General features: G+C 38.9%; 1 protein-coding gene across 3 annotated transcripts in view; it reads left to right on the top strand.

Annotated features, from left to right (window-relative positions):
- The window catches only part of LGR5 (leucine rich repeat containing G protein-coupled receptor 5), a 93,236-nt gene that overhangs the window by 58,763 nt on the left and 14,927 nt on the right, over positions 1-19,546 (top strand). The window contains exons 5-13 of one of the 3 annotated variants that reach the window (XM_055808527.1): positions 5,712-5,927; positions 8,684-8,755; positions 11,358-11,426; positions 14,704-14,775; positions 15,558-15,629; positions 15,738-15,806; positions 15,951-16,022; positions 18,919-18,984; positions 19,196-19,267. In XM_055808527.1, the coding sequence (XP_055664502.1) occupies positions 5,712-5,927; positions 8,684-8,755; positions 11,358-11,426; positions 14,704-14,775; positions 15,558-15,629; positions 15,738-15,806; positions 15,951-16,022; positions 18,919-18,984; positions 19,196-19,267 (780 nt within the window). The remainder of the gene's footprint in view (positions 1-5,711; positions 5,928-8,683; positions 8,756-11,357; positions 11,427-14,703; positions 14,776-15,557; positions 15,630-15,737; positions 15,807-15,950; positions 16,023-18,918; positions 18,985-19,195; positions 19,268-19,546) is intronic. The other 2 variants (XM_055808529.1, XM_055808528.1) reach the window with 2 other exon arrangements.

Below are 19,546 nucleotides of genomic sequence, written 5' to 3'. Positions count from 1 at the left end.
GAAATGGGGCAGAATACAGCATAGCCCATCTTCCAAAGCACTGGCAGCAGTTGACAGAGGGAAAAAAACCCTGTATTTTCTCCCTGGACAACCTGCAAAATTGGAATTTACTGAAGCAACTTAATTTGACTTTACAAGTAACAAGTATCAATGAAGTTTGTTTAAGATTTCCTAATAATTTCTAATTCACTTAAATTTTATTTTTAATATATTTTAGTAATACTGGAGCACCTAGTAGTGACACTGAGTTTTACCTGAAAGATTATCTAGAAATCATCTTGGATGTTTTTAATAATTTCCTGGCTGGAACAGGTCAGCAAATGGATATTTCATCTTCTCCCTACTTCTCCAAATATTTGACATTTCAAGAGAAGTTTCCATTCTTAATCTTTAGATTCTGAATCCAAACATAGAGTTCAAGACTTTGAAGGCACAGAGTCCTGAAAAGCTTCCAGTTCAGGCAGTTTGCCTTTTTTTTCAGAAATGTTAACTTCAAACAATATTTTTCCGTTTTCATGCTTGTGTTAATATTTCTGATTTTCAGTTAAATGACAAAACAACTGATGAAATCACACCCTCCCAAGAGAACTGTTTTCATGAAAAGACAGGAGCTTTAGCTGTGGTTTTCCACATCACACCCCATGATAATGAAGCCTGCAGAAGGCATTACCCTTCTTAGGAAACCCAGTACCTCAACAGGTGCCCACAAACTCTGTGAGGAGGCATTTCCCACAGCTTAAATCAAGGTTGTGTGTACCCATGCAGGTGTCTGTACACATATGCAAAGATGTCTCAAAACTCACCATTGCAGTCTCCTCATTTTATTGCACATCTTAACCACCCAAGCTACTAGAGTCCTGGGGTGCACTAGGTAGAAGAGTGACTGAAAGATGGAGCACTACTACAACGTCATACCACCCCTCTCAGTCACAGACACGTTTCTAGCTTGATAAGCAGCTGGGAGAAGGATAGAGATATAAGGTTTCTTAAAATCCGTGTGCAACTATTTTTTTGGGGTGCAGTCCCTGGCTCAGCCAGCCGTAAGGCCAGCTGCTTTCACAGGGTGGTGTAAATAGGCTGAGCTAGAGCAGCAATTCCAGGCCACTAGCTACTAGGCATTTGACTCTTTTGTCTTCTGAGTAATCTCAAAACAGGGGGTTTTTTTATCACATTTGTAAGGGGCAAACAAATTTCTCAACCTCAGAACTGCTAGCCAAAAATCATCCTGCATGGCTGAAGCCCACCAGGACGTACACCACACGTGGGAAGAGGACAAGAAGCCACTGTTCGAGTGTTCAGCAGTACAGGGGCTCACAGTAGATTTCCAAGAAGCTCCTCCTGGGCACCATACAGTGACAGACTGTGGCTGCAGCCAGCCTAGCGAAGCAAACAGTGCTTCAGAGTGCTCCCAGGCACTGATCATGACTGTCTGTCCTCCTGCGCTGTTAACAGGGTCCTTGGCACACTTTTGACCCGTGCCAACTAACATTTGCCTGAACTGTTCCCGAGAGCCATCTGGCAGTTTGCACGCCCCTGGGACTGTCCCCAATAGGCGCTTTACGTACAGCCACCTCTCTTGGGAGGCTAGGAGAGGTCACTAGCGTCACACAGGCCACTCCAAGCCAGTTGGCTGCAGGATCTGGAAGCGTTCCCAGCCACACCAGATGCGCTGTGGAGTCCTGATCTGAGTCTGCAGCCAGATTCCTGGGATAACCCAACAACTCCTGCTGGCCCTGACTTTTTCCCACCCAGCACCAGAGCCAATCTTTCTATAAACGTAGCACTGCCAACGGCTGTTTCACTGGACACGGCGTGCTGGCATCCTGGCCCACCATCTCGAATGCAGGTTTGCCAAAACACCTGAGCAGCAGGTTTGGATATGAAGAGAAGCACTAAGGATTGAAACTCCCAAAGCTGCAGAGATGTCCTCATGTAGGACTGAGCAGTGGGACGGAAACAAAAGCTGCTAAACTGTGCCTTGTAACTTTTCTGGTTTGGTCTTGCTGTTGCCGCACAGGGTGCTTTGTATCAGTCCTGTAGAAGACCATACAAGGGCAGAATTGAAAGTGAGCTCTGGGAACTGCTGTGCCGATGTGTTGTAATCAAGCTTTTACAATAATCCTAGCATTTTCCCCTGTGGACTGAAGGGGATATCCTGCATAAAGGGCCATGTTTGAAAAACATGGCTCGCAATAGCCAGCTATATTTTCATTGCATCCACTTCTCAGAGCCAGCTTCTATGTCACTTGCCATTACTTAAATGAGGCTTTAGTCAAACTCCTGTGAAAAAAAACATGATAGGGTCCATGTCACCACGTGCTAGCAGAGGTGGTGGGGCTGCAGGTGACTCCCTGCTGCCCATTATATCGTCCCCAGACAGGCTCTGTCCCCAACTCCTGCCCGTCATTACCCCATATCTTGTGGCAAGGCTTGGCTGTGGCTCCCTGCGTAACAGAGCCGGGTCAGAAGAGGAACACGATAGGAGCGGGAGGAGTGCGCCCCGTCTTTAATCCACCATGCTTCCGATCAGTCCTCATGTGCTCTCACTTCTCTGCCTCCCCTGCCTGTTATGTGTAGCCCCTTTTCATTTGGTTTTACCTCTTCTATTTTAAACTTAAATGTCAAGAAACATTTTGTCCTTGACTTCTTTGTCTGTGGTCATCCCCTTTGGTCCCTTCATTGTATTCAGGCCCTCATCCATTGCAAGAAGAGTCATGTAATAGCTATTTATTTCAGAGGAAAGGATGACCTGGGAGAAATCTCCTTCCCAATACCATCCCTAACATTTGATTTAAAGATGAATGAATGAGCAAGGCATTACAACAAGATATTTAGGAATTCCTTGATCACAAGGTACATCCAGGTTGTAGCCGGACTTGTTCCTGAGACAAGACTCAGAAAAAGGAAAAAAATACATGCTCCCTTAGAAACCTACCGGTGGCATAAAACTAAGTATCCAGTCATATTTAATTGATCAAAAAGTGCAACTCAAATGTTTTTCAAACATCTAGCTTCACTCATTTTAGAGTACCAATAAATTAGTCCTGTTTACAATTCTGTATGAATAATATCTTTTCATAATCTATGCACATGGTCATACCATTCACAGTATGTCACAGGAAACGCCAGTGGGATACAGTCCACATAGCTCAAGCATTTGCTTTGAAAGGTTTAGACATTTTAAGTGAGCTTATGGTGAATTTCATACTGGCTGTTTTATTTACATGCTGCCTATCAGAAAAGATCAAGCATTTCTGCTTCCCTAAACTAGCGCTCTCTGGAATACAATAGCAGCTTTCAAACTCACCACATGTTATCTATATACTTTCAATTATAAATAGGGTCATGTTCATGAGCTAATGGGTTTAGTTCTGGAAGTGCCAAAACTTTGATCAACACATGTAAAACAATTGGCCACAACCAGCAATTTGATCAATGCTTTATACATCCGCTTGCATTACCTGCAGTATGGCAGGAAACATAACTGCTGCTGAAGCCTTTTTAATATCTGCAAGAGGGAAGACGGTACTTGGAAATTTGAAAAAGATTAGATAACAGAAGAGCACTTTAGACAGTCATTCTTATGAGCACTTGGAGGATACATAGTCCAGTTATAGGACCTGCAGCACAAGTTGTAGCTTCTTGATTTCTTCCAAGCTTTAATTAAACAATAATTCAACTGCCTAGAATTTCATTTATGTTACGGCAGTTCTGTTTTTCTTTCTATGTTTTGTATTCTGTTTACATAGCCAGTGGTGGGTTTATATTTGGAAACTTCAGCTATAAAGAAAATCAGTTCCTTGATTTGCTACCAAATATTGGTAAGGTAAAAATCCTGGTCTCTTTGATGACAGCAGAAATAGTGCCGTTTCAGCCACAGGATCGCACACAAACAACCGGCTGTTGGCTTCGCTGTGCAGCCAGGCATCCTGTGAGTAACTCCTGGGGAATCAACAGGGACATCAGAGCTGCTCAGGCAGGCTTCCTATTCAACAAGATGTTAAATGTAATACAGTAACACAGTTTGAATAAAGCCTCCATTCTTTAATCAATGTAACTGTCAAACTAAGGCAACTGTAACTTCTTAGTTTACATACCAGCATCACCCAGGGAAGAAATTTACTTCTGACTGAACACAAAGAAACCTCATCTACTCATTCAAATTATACCTTATTTGAAAACACAGGCGTAGCATGGTTGTTGCCCGGGGAATGGGGGAGGTACAGCATGAGTATTTCTAAACATTTCCAGCCTCACCCATTTGTTGACAGACCCTTGAGTTATTTTGGAAGCTCTGTCTCTGCTGCCTGCCATGTCAGTTATTATATTGAAAATTTAATTGTACAAGGGCTTTGACACTGAACTTTATAAATTTGTTCCAACTGACCTTGTCTCAGTTATTTGCCAGCCTGGCACAGAGCCTTAGCAGTCATTATTTGTTCTTGTGCAGTAGGTAGGAGCAGCATGGAGCAGAAGATAGAATGGACCTGACATTTTACATGACTGCAAATGAGAAAGCAGCTTTAAATAAAGGGATTAGTATACCCGCCAAAAGAGTATGGCATTTCTCTCAAACAGACCAAATTTAGGTTGTACAGAATTACTGCTTTGTACCCTGGGTGTGGCTGTTTGTTTGTTCTGTAGTGTTTTCAAACATCTATTTAAATTTATTTCTGTTTCACCGTTCACTTAATTACTCCTCTGTACAGACATCTTCAAGAAAAGTTTCAGAACGTGGCTTTCGTTTTCTGAACAAGGCGCAAGTCAGTACAATGCATTAAAAGCAAGAAAAGTGTATCAGGGTACAGATAACCACCTGGATGCTTCACAAAGTTTCCAAAATCTACTTCTAAATAGACTTCTAAATCTTTCCTTGAAAGCATCACAATGGGAAAGCAAAACAGCAAAAGCAAAAGCCAGTGAATATATGACATAATATTTCTATCACCACATCTGCAAAAGATTCAGTAGATTTAATCCTTATTCACACAAGTGTGAGTGCAAGATATCACCTGCAGATTCTGAAGAGGTATGATGTGCAGTCGGGCTCCCTCTGTTGGCTCTGCAGCAACTGAAGTGTATTTAATAACTTCTTTTTCAAAATAAATACATTGCATTAGCAACGCTAATCTCTATTTAAAAATACATTTTGCTCCCCTACTAAAAATTGTCAACTCTAGTGCTCATTAGAATCACTAGAATAAACAATATTTAAGAAAAAGTAAAATGGGAACAAAGACTCGGAAGTGAGTTTTATTTGTGGCTTTTACAATAGGTGTCTAATGTAGAGAAACACAAATCATCTTGCAGCTCAGTGATTTATAGGTTCTGAAAGAGAATGTGGATGAGTTTCTTGTGCTTTTTTATTCCATACTTTCAAATAATTGGAAAAGGAAATCAAATTCATACCTGGTCTGTAGAGAGGCTCTGCTCAAAAATTATCAGTGTGTGCTCCCACTGAGCTGATGGCTCCAAAGGAGAGCTGTCCATGGAGAAACAGCTGACAAGGAGACTTGTAAACATGATTTGAGGTCTCAGGGGTGAGGCTGCAAGCAAGATGGAAATGTAGAATCTCTGGGAAATTAAAAATGAATGTGGCAACCCATGTCCATGCCTTGGAGTTGTATTCTTGGTGATAACTTCTGATGGCCATTGTGTTAAGTCCACTGTTCTTTTCTCAGAGTCAATTTCTCTATTTCTTTTTCTCCTAGACGTCTGGATGCCAACCACATCAACTATGTGCCCCCGAACTGCTTCAATGGCTTGGTCTCCCTTAGACACCTGTGGCTAGATGATAATTCTTTGACAGAAATTCCCGTCCAAGCTTTTAGAAGTTTACCAGCACTTCAGGCAATGACATTGGCACTGAATAAAATTCATTACATACCAGACTATGCTTTTGGAAACCTCTCTAGTTTGGTAGTTCTGTAAGTCTTATTGATTGCTTTTTTAGACACAATCTCAGCTTCTTTGCAGGGCTTTGACCTCTTTGTGATAAATTACTTGAAGATGCAATGTTTAGTTTAAATGTTGCTTGAGACAACCTTTAATAATTAAATATTTCCCTATTCCCTCCCCAGCTGGCAAATGACAGGTAAATAGGTATATAGATGGGTTAATTAAACGTCTCTTTTATCTTACAGTCTTAATATTAAATTGATACCTTGGGGCTAGGAATCTGCACTTTTCCTTCTCCATCTGCACTAGGCTTAGTGATACTCCTTTACCAAAAGTTCCGTTTCATTTGTTGCAGAAAATGTTCTTTTTTAAGCTTTCTGGACTGTATATGTACTACAAACTAAAGTTTTAAAAAAAATCATCTTGGAGAAACAGATTTTTTACATCTTTTACATCTTCCTACAGTTAAACTAGCATTTTCTAGTTTTGATCTAGCACTTGTTTTGATCCAGCTTAAAAGTTTCCATCTCCAATAAAGAGCTATGTAAGGGAATTAAAAAATCACCTTATCTGGTCAGCAAAACAAACAGGAAGGCATGAATTGTGTGCCCTGTAAGACTCTAAGGCTGAATGAGGGAAGATTAGAAATAGGAAATGAACTGAAGCCTTTCTGGATGACTTGGAAAGAATGCTGTCCAGCAGAAAAAGTATGCATTTCCCTTCATAGAAAGTATATGTAGGTTTGCGTTTTTATGTTTGCATAGCAGTTCAACAAAATGAAACTTGCATAGTTCACACCAAAATCTGGAAGGTACACAGTTTCAGCTTTTTATCTTCTGGGAATGTACCAAGTAGAAAAAATTCTAGACTGGCTGGAGAAACTGAGGTGGAGAAGTTATTTCAGGATAACTTTGAAAAATGCTAGCATTATTAAAGAGAAAATAACATATTCAAGCTTTACAAGCTGTCTGAAACCACAGTCTGTAAAACAGTGTATTTTAGCATATTCTAGCACCAGTCTAAGCATTGAACCTGACATACGCCAGGGTTCTTTATTGGCAGTTATAATCACCATCTCTGCCTAGTGCTTGATGTATTCATATAAGCATATAGGGCATCAAAAATGGGGGTAACAGCTGCTTTGTGTGGCAAAGCCTTTGTCTTCTGTTTACATGAAGTATCAAACCCATTCAAGGTAAAGAGTAGATGGATTTGTCATTTGACTGAGCTTCTAGACTTATCTCATCCATGCTAAAGACAAAACACTGTCTTGAATGTTGCTCTCTAGATCCCAGCCAGTAATACAGTGATAAGAGGACAGTTAAGAAATGCAGAAGAAAATAATTTCTTTTCAAGCCCTGATTGCTTCTGCTCAGTTAAATTTTCTTATTTTAGATCTGGCTTGCTTATTTCTAATCTCCTGGGCTTCATATTGATTAATAATTGAATCATTCCTCATGATCGACAACATCTGATATTTTTGGCCCATCAAAATCTTTATGTGTAGCTCTGTGTTCTTTTGTTTGCTATTTTATACAGTCTGGCAAATTTTCAACCCAGTGCAAAAATGCATGGCAAATCGGAGCAGGTTTGAAGCTTTATCATTAGACATCCAAACATAATTGGAGTTCAGAGGTGTGCTGTTCATGCTAACTAAAGCAATTAAGTCAGTGTAGTAAAAAAAAAAAAAAAAAGGTTGATTAAGTTTCTTCCTTGGAAAGGAAAACCCCACAGAACATTTGCATTTTGCCGTTAGAATCCCTGCCTTCTATGGGCAGGTAGACTCAGTTTCTGTAGGTTCTGCAGAACATGCAGAGACCCTCCCTCTGATCTTTAACGCTATTTTCAGAGCAGAATAAAGCATTGAAAGGAAAGTGCCTGGCAGCCCCTCTTTCACAGCCCTTCTTTTCTTTTAAGGTGCTACTCCTGTAGTTTCCCTCCACTATAAGGGTAGAGTGTCAAGAATAAAGTAAAAGGAAAACTGCTGGGAAAAAAGGGCATCCTTTAAAAAAAAACCCTGAATTGGCTCCAAGTTGTATCTTCTCACATTAACTCACGGACTAGGTTTTTTCCATGTTGGTTTAAAAGACTTAGAAATAGGCAGTACTCTGAGCCTTTGTGCAGGGGGCTGGTTTAAATATATAACAAAATTACTTTCATTTGCGAAACGTTTGAGAAAGTAGTTGATTTTTATCATTTCAAAGGAAGTCAAGTTACAGCACTTACAAGATTGGTTAGTTTACTCATCTCAGTGAAGCTGACTTTTTTGTCCTATGGCTTTGTGTCTTCTTTCATTCTGCAAGCCTAATGCCCATTTCTTGTCTGCTGTATTAACCATCTCCTCACCTGTGCCTGTTCTGTGCCATACCCTCTAATGCCCTCAGAATATACATCTTCCAAATATACACCTCACACCCCACACACAGTTTTTAAGACAACATGTTAAATAACCACCACTGAGAAGACATCTACAGTTACCCAGTGTTCAATATACAAACCCAACCTGGAGCTCCAGGACATACCGTTTTTAAACAATCTAGGTGGTTGTAAAACAAATTCCTTCTACGAAACCAAATGGAAGCCTGCATGGGTGGGGAGATACCAGGAGAAAGACATGGAGGGTGGTAGAGGTGCCTCCTAAACATGCTTTTGCAAAAGCATGACTTGCATATAATCAGTGCATGCCTGAAAATAAGTTCCTTTTGATTTAACCATCAAAATGTTTTGCTTAAGTCCACTGTGTGCAGTGTGCTTTCCTGACTGTGTGCTTAATGTTCCCCTGCAGACATCTCCATAACAATAGAATCTACTCCCTGGGAAAGAAATGCTTTGATGGGCTCCACAGCCTAGAGACTTTGTGAGTTGACCTCTTATTTGTTTCCTTTTTTTTAGAGTGTTTTCATTAATATTCTGACAGAATAAAAATAGCCTAAAAGCCAAATGTGTCTTTTGGCTTGCCTAATCACTACAGGATCTAAGTAATGGTTTACAATGACTCTATGTAGCAAATCCCATTTTTTACTAGAAATTAGTTTGCCTTTTTAATAAGCATTGTCCATTGATAAGTTGTTTGAAGGACAGTTGAAAACTGTACTAAGCATTGAAAAAGAAATGGCTATTCATAAACAGTTATATTTTCCTAGTTTAGTACTATTTGTTTGTCTTGTTTAATCAATAAAGCTAATAGCTGCATTGGGAAATTGTTGCAATGAAGAGCTTTAACATTAAGAAACTATCTCATCACAGAGGAGAGTTATAAAATTAGATTGTTTGGGTTTTTTTTTATCCCTGGAAAAAGCAAAAGTACCAGGTAGCCAGATTATGCATGTGTTTTACAAGGGGGAGGAAGAGGAATGTTTCAGTTTTTGTCTTTAAAGAGGTCTGATAAAGAATAGCACTGGCAAAGATTGACATTTCCTCAAGTATTCACCATAGTTCTGTTCAGACCCATTCAAATTTTCTTGAATTTTCCAACAAAAAATAATTCTACAGAACACCAAACAGGAACACAGTGCTGATGGTTAGTGCAAACTATTTCGCTAGGGTTAGTCAAATAAAGGTGTCTGCTAGAGTAGCCCACAGACCCCAAAAATGCTACAGGGATAATAAAACCTTGTATGTCCTTCCCCCTGGCACCTGCCACAGTCAGCTGCATCATCTTCAGAGATTTCTGATATTTTACCCAACCAGGAGAGAGGCTAAAAGGCCTGTTGAGAGGAACAAATAGACAAAGTTTGAAACGTTAAGAATGCTCATCTAAAGGTGACTATTTGTTTTACTCATCCACAGAACTATGTACTGCCCACTTTCATGTTTCATTAAGATCAGAAAGCAAGAAGTTTTGGGCTTTTTTTTTTTTTTTTTTTTGTCACTAGTTTTGATTACATTGATCCCTTGCCACTGAATTACAATTTTACAATTTTGACTTTTAGCCGGCTGTGAGTTGAGAGGAAGTCCCTTAGTGTAGCTCCGGAAAGGGGGACGGGAAAGGGAGAAGGAAAATGTAATTGTTTTGGTTTGTTTTTTTAAGTGAGATTCACATGGCACTTGGTCAAAAATGGGGAAAAACAGAACAATGGAATAAGTAATTGCAAACCCAGTCCCAGCCACCTGGCATGAGACAGATGAAAACATAAAGGACAGTCAGGAAGCTGGGGATAAGTGTAGGTGCAGGCACTTCACTGCAATAAGAGAATGCAGCACTTGCCTCAAGCGCAGTAATTCCATACTGTATAGACCAGTTTCCAGATAGTTTCAAGATAATCTAAAGAGATCTTGGTATAAGCATTGGACGCCAGCTTTAAGATCATTTGTTTGCATCAATGCATAGGTCTGGAAATCACATATCACTGGAGGGCAAAACCAAACTGTACATGCCTGTAATCTCTTTCTGTCAATGAGCAGGAGAGAGAGATTTACAAGCAGGAAGGAAAGCCTTGTTGAGTTCAGACAGCAGTTTCCTGCCTGCATTACTTCAGCCTGATACTATTTCAATTTCAATCTATTGTAAACTGTGATTTGTGTTTTGACTGTTCAGAAGGGCTTTTGCTCAAGTTTTTCAGACTATTCTTCACAAAGCAGCACCAGAGAGCATCACACTAAACTGGCATACCTCAATTTTAATTTCAGCGTCTCCTGAGTGCGAAAGGATGTACATGTCATGCTGAGGGCAGAAGCAAATTATAGTCCATTTCAGCCTACCAGAATAAAGTCTAATTACCCGCAGCACAAGCAGTTCTTAAAGCAGAGGTCACTACCCTAGCTAAACTACTGTTTTTACAATTTGTGTGGTTAGAAACATTCTCCATATGAATACTGATGAATCTTAAAATAACAATACATTTAACAGTAATTTAATGAACTTACTGTATGTTTTCACACATGTTTTAGCCCAAGGAAGATTTCTGCCAATCATTTTTACCTTCCAAACCCCAGTATCTCTTATTTTTACCACTTCTCTATTGGGAAAAATCTCTTCAGAGATTTTTTCATCAGCAAAAAGGAAAAAAGAAAGACTAATACAGCTAGACAGTGAGTCAGAGGCGAATGAAGCCTTTATAGTGAGATGTATTTGCCATGTAAAATGCAGCTCGCCATACCAAGTTGTTGAATATTCTGTGTGATTTTTTTTTCCCATTAATACTTTCAAAGAAATGAAAAGGATGGGCAATTTACAAAACAGCAAATCCCTTAGTAGTATCTGAATCCACTTAAGTTTTCTTTATTGCAGAATAGCTAAGATATCACTAAAAATAGGATGCTGATAAAAAATAGGAATGACAATGTGCCCTAAATAGAGTTTGTTGGAAAACATCCATACACTTTTGAGGATTTCCTGGCTTTGGGCTGTATGTATTTATTCAACACATGGAAGATGATATTTCATTACAAATTCCAACAATTCTGTGTTATCCATTATGCAGTGAATAACCTAAATAATGCAATCTATTTTCACACAGAGATTTAAATTACAACAGTCTGGACGAGTTCCCCACCGCTATCAGGACACTAACCAACCTGAAAGAACTGTAAGTACAGAGCTGATATTAGGAAGGAGGATGTTTTGTCTAGTCTGTGATTATTTTTTTTAAGGCTGGTGATTTTATCAGTAATCCTTAAAAACTAATATCCTAGGAAGAACTAATAAACATGCCGACATGCATAAAAGATAATTTTCAACATTCAGTTTAGAGCATTCAAGTTCTGACAACATTTGCTTTTATACTGCATTGTTCAGTGTTTTTTTTTCCAGGAACTTCATCCTTGGAATACAGTAAATAATAAACACAGTTAATTTAAGTCCCAAACACAGCAGTTGGATTTTGCAAACAATCCAGACTGTCACAGTTTCTAGTCTTAAGAAGAAGAAGGCATGGCACCCTTTATTAGTCCAACAGGTTTCTATGTCTTTACCTCCTTCCCTCCCTCCCCCCTATTAAACTATAGCAGTTTCTTTTCAATATAAATAGTCCTTTGTATGCTATAAATACAGCACTTCTGGATGCACAGACCAATGAAAAGAGCTAAGTTTCAGTTATAAAAAAATGAATGAAATTATATTCACACATCATACACACAGTGTACACATCAATGCATATGTTCAGAATTATTTCCATTTGAATAACTTACCGTGTTCCTGGTTCCATCAGCATTTTTTTTTTTTAATAGGTAATTATATACTATTTGGACATAGTTGTACTCCTGCTACGTCACAAACTGATCTTAAAGATGCTTTAAGTAGCTACCTAGGATTTTTTCCAAAGCAGGGATCCCCAGGTAGTGTGGACTCCAGCTCAGCACCTGCAGTGTTGGCAGACTGTGGCTCTGGAGGAGGGAGTGGGGCTATGAATTTCCTAGCCCATCCGTTCTCAGTTGCAATTTTGTCATCTTTTGGCTAAAATAGTTGGTATGAAATCTAGTGGCCTCAAAGGATTGCCTTTTTGCTGACCTCTGGAGTCAGTAGCCAAACATGGTTAACCCAGGTTTGCAGTGAATGCACCTTGCCCAGTCCAGCAAAGTGCCTGATGTGCTTCAGATTACTTACTGGCCCCCACAGGGCTTCACCTCTATGTATCAGTTATTGTTTTAGATAAGCTCCTGGGTGCAAGAAATCTTTGGAGTGTGAAATTGCAACCTGACATCCCAAATCCAGCACGGACCATGAGACTATGTGCTTCAGTGCTTGCTTTGGGCTCTGGAGGCTGACCTCATAAGTACAAGAGGTTGTGCACGCCCTGCTGTTCCCATCCAAGTGGGAGCCCAGGAGCCCAGGCCCACAGGGATTTATCTCACTGCAGGACCACCATAGTAAGGGTGTTTCTGGATGAGACCTCATTTCTCTCTCAGAATTTGTGCCTGGGCTGAAAACACAGACTGACTTTTTGTCTACAGCTTGGAAGCATCCATGACAGCAAGTCAGAGCTGGAGATCTGCTGGCAAGTGACCGGCGAGTCAGAGACATATCTGTTTGATGCTACAGGGACACCATTGTCCCAGATGCTCTGTACTATAAGGTCTCAGCTGTAGGAGTAGTTATCTCTCCAAAGTAAGTGGGTATAGCTGCTACTCAAAATCAATGCTTACGTAATGTTTTCCAGACTAGATTTTGAAGATACCTGTAGAAGCATTTTTCCCAGTGTGGGCTTAATAAATAAAGTCTTTTTACCCAGGGGTGCAGATAGATTTTACTGCTCTTTGGCTTGGTATGTGAACTGGCAGGCTGTAAAGTGCCTTCAGTTCAGATGGGTTTGTATCACTTGGGTAGAGTGCCCCAGGACACGGGCTGCAGCCATGAGCATGCTCTCTTCTGACCAGCTCAGAAGTGCTTCAGGCTCTCTGTGCATAATGCACTGGAGTCAGCTCTTCATCAGAGTGATGATGGGGCTGCTCCCTCACGCTAACTCAAGTCAACATGGTGATGAGGTGTAGAGGAATGAAGCTGGGTTAATTAGCATTGATAATATACAGCTGTGGGCTGGCTTCAGGGGCGGTGGGTTGGCCGATGTAGATAAGATGCAGCTGTGGCTGGTTAAGATGTTGGGCAGGCGATGAAGAGAGAGCAGCCAAGGAAGAAGTGAAGAGAGAGGAAGAAGCAGAGAGAAGAGTGAGCATGCGTGCCCTGGATGAGGCAAAGGCAGCAGAGGGACTGTATGAAGAGTACACTGGTATGAGATGGTAAAAGACCTTATTGCAGCTGGATGGTTGGGAGAGTGCTGCAACAATGAGGGGCCAGATACTGCCCTGGGAAGCAGTCATGCCTTTTTCTTAGCTTTTTCTGCCATGCAAGGAAACCCATTCCATACAGCCACCAAACCAGTCTGTTTACTGGTTCTAGATTAAATGGGATCCTCATATTGTTTAGAGTCTGTGTCTGCATGTGATGCAGTTTTTATTGCATACAAAAGAAGTAGGGATTTAGAGCCTTGCTCTGTAGCTCATCAGCAGTAGCACAATGCCTAAACAAGTAAAACCAATAATGTGGGACCTGTTCAAGTAAGGGCCAAGTGTGCTTGCATCAGTGAACAATTTGAGGCTTTCTAAGTGCATAAATTTAAGCTGGGAAGCCTTTTTCATACCCGACTGAACTAATGGGAGTTTCCCACACAAATCATCATTGTTCTTTTGAAATCTTAGTTGTTGCTTTTGTTTTTCACAATGGAGAATTACTCATATAAATAAAGTGCAGTAATTAATGATGAGACAGAGATTTGGCCTTCTATCCGGCCAGCACAACTACATTGAATAGTTCGTTCATGTCCACATTTGAAACATTTTAACAAAAAGGTGGTTATGGGAAACTTAACATATTACAATATAATGTATAAAATCATTTACTTGATAAATTTGTGCAATCCATTATTATCCCAGCAAAAGAAATAGTTATAGTTTAACAAATACGGGGGGAAATATAGATACTAGCTTATTTTATTTAATTATTAATATTGAAATATTAATGTTATTAGTTCTTATATGTGTGTGTATTTACATTCTATCTATATACATACTCACATAGATTTGTAGATACATGACATACAGCTAAGAAGCAGTTTCCTGCTGAGGGCTGAATTTTAAAATGCCGTTTTGCAGTTTACTTCATCTGAATGGTTTTCTTCATTTAGAAAAGTGGAGAATACCAGCTTTTTCATTGCTTTTCTTTCACTTTTTTCAATTCTGCCTTATTCCAGTAAACCAGGACATACATACAGACACTTTTATCACAAACAAAAAAAATTACTGTGCATTGGGAATACAGATTATGCCTTCACTTTCTTTTTCTTAATGTGTAAACCGTTTTTCCTTTTGTAGGGGATTTCATAGCAATAACATCAAGTCAATACCTGAGCGTGCATTTGTGGGTAATCCATCACTTATTACAATGTAAGTGATAAGAGTCTTTTCAATGACTCTTCTTATTAGAGAATGTGAAACTAAGTATCATATTTGTGGCTAATTGTCAAATAGCTCTGCTTGTAAGCACATCATTATACAAGCAAACAGGCTTATGTCTTGCCAGCTTCATGGGAAGAATGGCAGTTTGCATGCTCTATTTAAGCTAAGTGAGGAGTGGTCTCTGGCTTTGACCTTTTATTTGAACTATTTCTTCTAGTCTCCTAGCATTACTGGCGATGTAGAAGCTAGCAAAAAATTACTCTTGATGGATTCCAGTCTGAGTTCCTATGGTCATACATGAGGATGCATTCAATGGGCAAACCTCAAAATAAGATATTGTAAAATAAATGTAAGAAAAATAGTGACTCATCTATGAGCAAAAGCAGCATGACTTTAACAGTGCAAGGGAATCTGTTCTGACTTTTTCACCTGCTAACCGTAAATTTGTCTTAGATCATAACAAAGTTCTTCATATTTGGATTTCTGTCTTTGCAAACCTGGGAGGAAGAGGGAATAATTTGTTGACTGGCTTCTGGCTTTACAATCAAGAGAACAGTTACTACTTGCGTATTTAAAATGTGAAATGTGATTGATGGATATATATTGGTGGGTGAGAAAATCCCTGAGGTATACCTCTGCTATAACCAGAGGTGCATAGCCTGTGATTCATCATAGAGAGTTTACTCATTTGCTTATTGTATAATCATGTAATATATTTAGAATTGTCTAAAATATTTTTCATAAAATGTCTTTTTATCCTCTTTTTGCAGACATTTTTATGATAACCCTATCCAGCTTGTTGGAAAATCTGCTTTTCAACACTTACCAGAACTCAGAACTCTGTATGTGTTTATTTTCTTTATCTAATTGTCTTTATACATTGCAATATTAAGAGTTTTCCCACACTTCCCTCACAACAATTGTATTGAAATGGTGCTTTTAAATTCTAGGACTTTAAACGGTGCTTCACAGATAACAGAGTTTCCTGATCTGACAGGGACCACAAGTCTGGAGAGTTTGTAAGTGCTAGAGAAGTATTTTTGCTTATTTTTTTTTGGATGCTGTCTTATTCTAAGGAATATATAATGTCCTAAAAAAATATACTTGTTTTGCAATCTTTAAAAATTTATCTTTTTTTTTCTTTCAATAAATACTTTAAACAGGACACTCACAGGAGCACAGATCACCTCTCTCCCCAAATCAGCTTGTGACCAGTTACCTAATCTCCAAGTGCTGTACGTTTCAGTAAGATCATTAACTTTACACTAATGCACGAGATTAATGGACAAATGAAATCATTATGATTTCAAAATTACCCAATTACTGCTATTTCTGTATATCGTGTTACTTCTTAGAAATTCATCTCGGGGAGTGTGCTGCCATGTTACTCAAAATGTTCACAACCCACTTATCAGTCAGTATTTCCCATATGTTGCTGAAAAAGATAATTACTTTGCATATTTTTAGGAAAGGGTAAAAGAGTTCTTGTTCAAAAATTGTTTTTTTTTTCAAAAAACAGCAGAACTGCCTGATTTTCATTCATTCTGTCTCTCCTGCAGTAGTCTGGGTTTTTTTTCCTTACTGAGGCAGATAATGCAGTGAAGCGAATGGAAATTATAATTGGGTAGGGAGTGCAGTTTTGTGTCCTTATGCTCCTCTTGTAGTTTCTTTTCCAACCAGACATAAGTAGCTGACTGAAATTTTAATAGACTATTCCTTAGCATAGTTGGGGAATAGTTTTAAATATTCAATACTGTTTTAGCTTGGAAATTTCCTTGGAGTTTGCTTAATCACTAACGAAAGTAATCATTGTGTCTGCTTCTTTGAGAATGAGCCAACAGCACTTTCCTCTATGTATTACATCACTAGGAATGTATTTGGTATTAGTTCTCTGGCCAACATTGAAATAGCATTAATTATAACACATTATTTGAATACCAGCGTGGATGTCATGAACACTTCCATAAAAAATCAAGTTTTAGTTGACTTGATATAATTCTTTCCAGAATGATAAAAGACTGAAAGTGTGTTGCCAGAAGAAAGTCTGCACACAGACTTGTTTTAATATGTCCTGTATTATTAAAAAACAATAAATAATATCAAAACAGAAGGCAAATAAATACTATAGTAATTAATAAATTTTACAGTTCAGAGTAGACTAGGACTGTCCATCGGAAATTCACTTTTTTTTTTAGTACCACCCTGTATTATTAGAGCTGATATTTAAAAGGTTGAGGAGCCAGTTTAACAGCAATTTCATGTACTTGGTTGCTCTTTCCCCATGCCCATCAGATTGGAATGAGCCTGCCAAACCCATATTTCAGTTTGCACGTGAGTTTTGCTGGTGCCATGAAGCATGACAGTGCACTGAACTCCACAAGTTTCTTGGACACTGCCATCTTGAAGGGGCTTCCTGGCTCAAATGCATGCACAAACACTGCTTTGAAAGACAATTTGTGCATCCTACCTAGCCACCAGTACTTCCAAATGTGAATGAGTATGCACAGAGGCTTCCTGGGTGTCTGCACTCCTGCAGTGAAGGTGTATGTGAGAATGCAGGCCCAGCAGTCCTCAAGAGGCTGCCCTCAGCACAGCTGGGTATGCAGCTCAGCAGGGGAACTAAAACCACTTGCTCTCTGGTGCTGCCAAGAGCCTCATGTATTAACAGAGTGGGAAAAAAGTCCTTAAACAAGTAAAATATTTCCTGGAGCTCTTAACAGAAACCAAGGGGAGAAGGGTTTGGGGTTTGTTTTCTTTTTCCTGTGTGTGACAAGGTAGTGTCAGTATGTACAAAATATAAGCTGATAACATACTTTTAAGAAGACCTAAGTCACAAATCTGTGCGTGACAGAATAGCCACAGTCCCCCAGACATACCAAACATTTTCTACCTTGGCCCTAAAGCCTGCAGCTCACTTGAATTCTCCTGTCATGCCTGATTTGGACCACAGAGTACCTGTGAAAAGTAAAAAACAGAGGCCATAATCTTTCCTGCTATAACAAAATATATACATATGTTGATGATAGACTTTGTCCGTATTAAAAGCAGAGTAGTATACCTTAAAAACACACACGGCCATTACTTGCACCGCTTCCACAGATCAAATATATAATAGTCTAAATGGCTCTGTTGGAACAGTAACAGTGAAAATATATTTTTACCAAGGAATTAAACAGGTGAAGATGAACCAGTTTTAAAGAATTTGAAACAGGAGTGAAAAGAGATTACTCTTTTCATGATAATATTGGATAACTGTGGAACAGGACATTTATCCTAATTACAGGCATAGGTTATTTTTTCTGTATTCTTTTACTAGCAAATTTCCCATTCAGTTTTCCCTGAGCAACATAGGATAAGACTGTTGGGTGGTGGGGGTGGGTGTTTGGTTCATTTTTTTTTTTCCCTTCCCTTTTTTTTGCAAATTGCCTGGGTTTGGTTTTGATTAGTTATATTATACTATAAATCAGTCCAGATGTTTCAGTTATTCTGTAATTTGTTGAGTTTTGGCTCAAGTCTTTTTAAGTTTTTTTTCCCCGATGTAGTGATTGATTTCAAAGCCAGTTCCAATATTTTTTTAACCATTTCCCTCGGTTATAACAGCCTAAGGATCAGAGGCAATAGTACCTAATTAAAAGTGTATAATGGAAAGCTGATTACAGTCCATTGTGATTGTTACCAGAGAAATACAGGGTCTTCTCTGAAAAAAATATAGATATATGTATTTTGTAGATTATTTTAAATGGTTTAGATATTTGTCAGAATTTAAACATGATGAATATGAAGTCTGTGATGTAAATCCAATACTCCTTATAAGCAGATAGCCAATATCATTACTGTAAAACACTCAGCAGAAGCCTACACTTCAGGCAGGAAGTCTTCAGACAATGCAAGGGATTTGCAAAAGTAGGATATGGAGTTAATACATCTTGTCTTTTTTCCTCTTCTGGTCTCCTCAGTTAGAAATCAAAATCTGACATCTGGGAGATGATAAATGAGTTTGCACATTTCTATTCTTCTGTGAATGTGGATAAAACAAAGTTATTTTAAATTGAGCATGAAGGTAGAAAATGAAAGATCCTTTTCTTTTAATGTTACTTTGATGATAATTTTTACTTTTCTTGTGTATTACAGGGATCTGTCTTATAACCTGCTGGAAGATTTACCCTGTTTTACTGCATGTAAAAAACTCCAAAAAATGTAAGCATCAAACTACCCTAAAAAGCCTAAAAAGAAGCATCTATATACAAATGTGGTTGAGCATCATTAGCTTGGTTATTGCTGGCTGGTTTGACATATCCCAAGTATATACCCTTAACACTGTATTGAAGTAGATCATAGACAATCTAAAACACCCCAAAGTGTCCTCCAGGTGTTTTTGAAACTGAGGAGATTCTTATTGCTATTTCAGTGACTTGCATCACAATGAAATTGGTGAAATCAAAGCAGACACGTTTCGGCAGCTGGCTGCTCTTCGATCTCTGTGAGTACAGCCCTAATAGCCATTCACCCAGGTTCCAAAAAACATGTGCTATGTACTGTTTGCTCGCTATATACCCCAAAACAACCTTGTTCCTGTTTTTCCTCACTTTGATCTTTCATCCATTAGGTTATAACTGTGAAAGGAAAACAAACATTGTGAAGTTTAGCATCTGCAGCAGTTAATTCAAAGATGCAAACTTATAGCTATAAAAGCTGTTACTTCTAAATGTTTCTGATGGAGGTGGAGAAAGATACTGAGCCAGAGCTGATACCTGTTGGC

The sequence above is a fragment of the Falco peregrinus genome, chromosome 6 (assembly GCF_023634155.1).
Source record: "Falco peregrinus isolate bFalPer1 chromosome 6, bFalPer1.pri, whole genome shotgun sequence".
Taxonomy (NCBI): Eukaryota; Metazoa; Chordata; class Aves; order Falconiformes; family Falconidae; genus Falco; species Falco peregrinus.
Note: the sequence above shows the minus strand (reverse complement) of the source record. Positions and strands in the feature narration are given on the sequence as shown.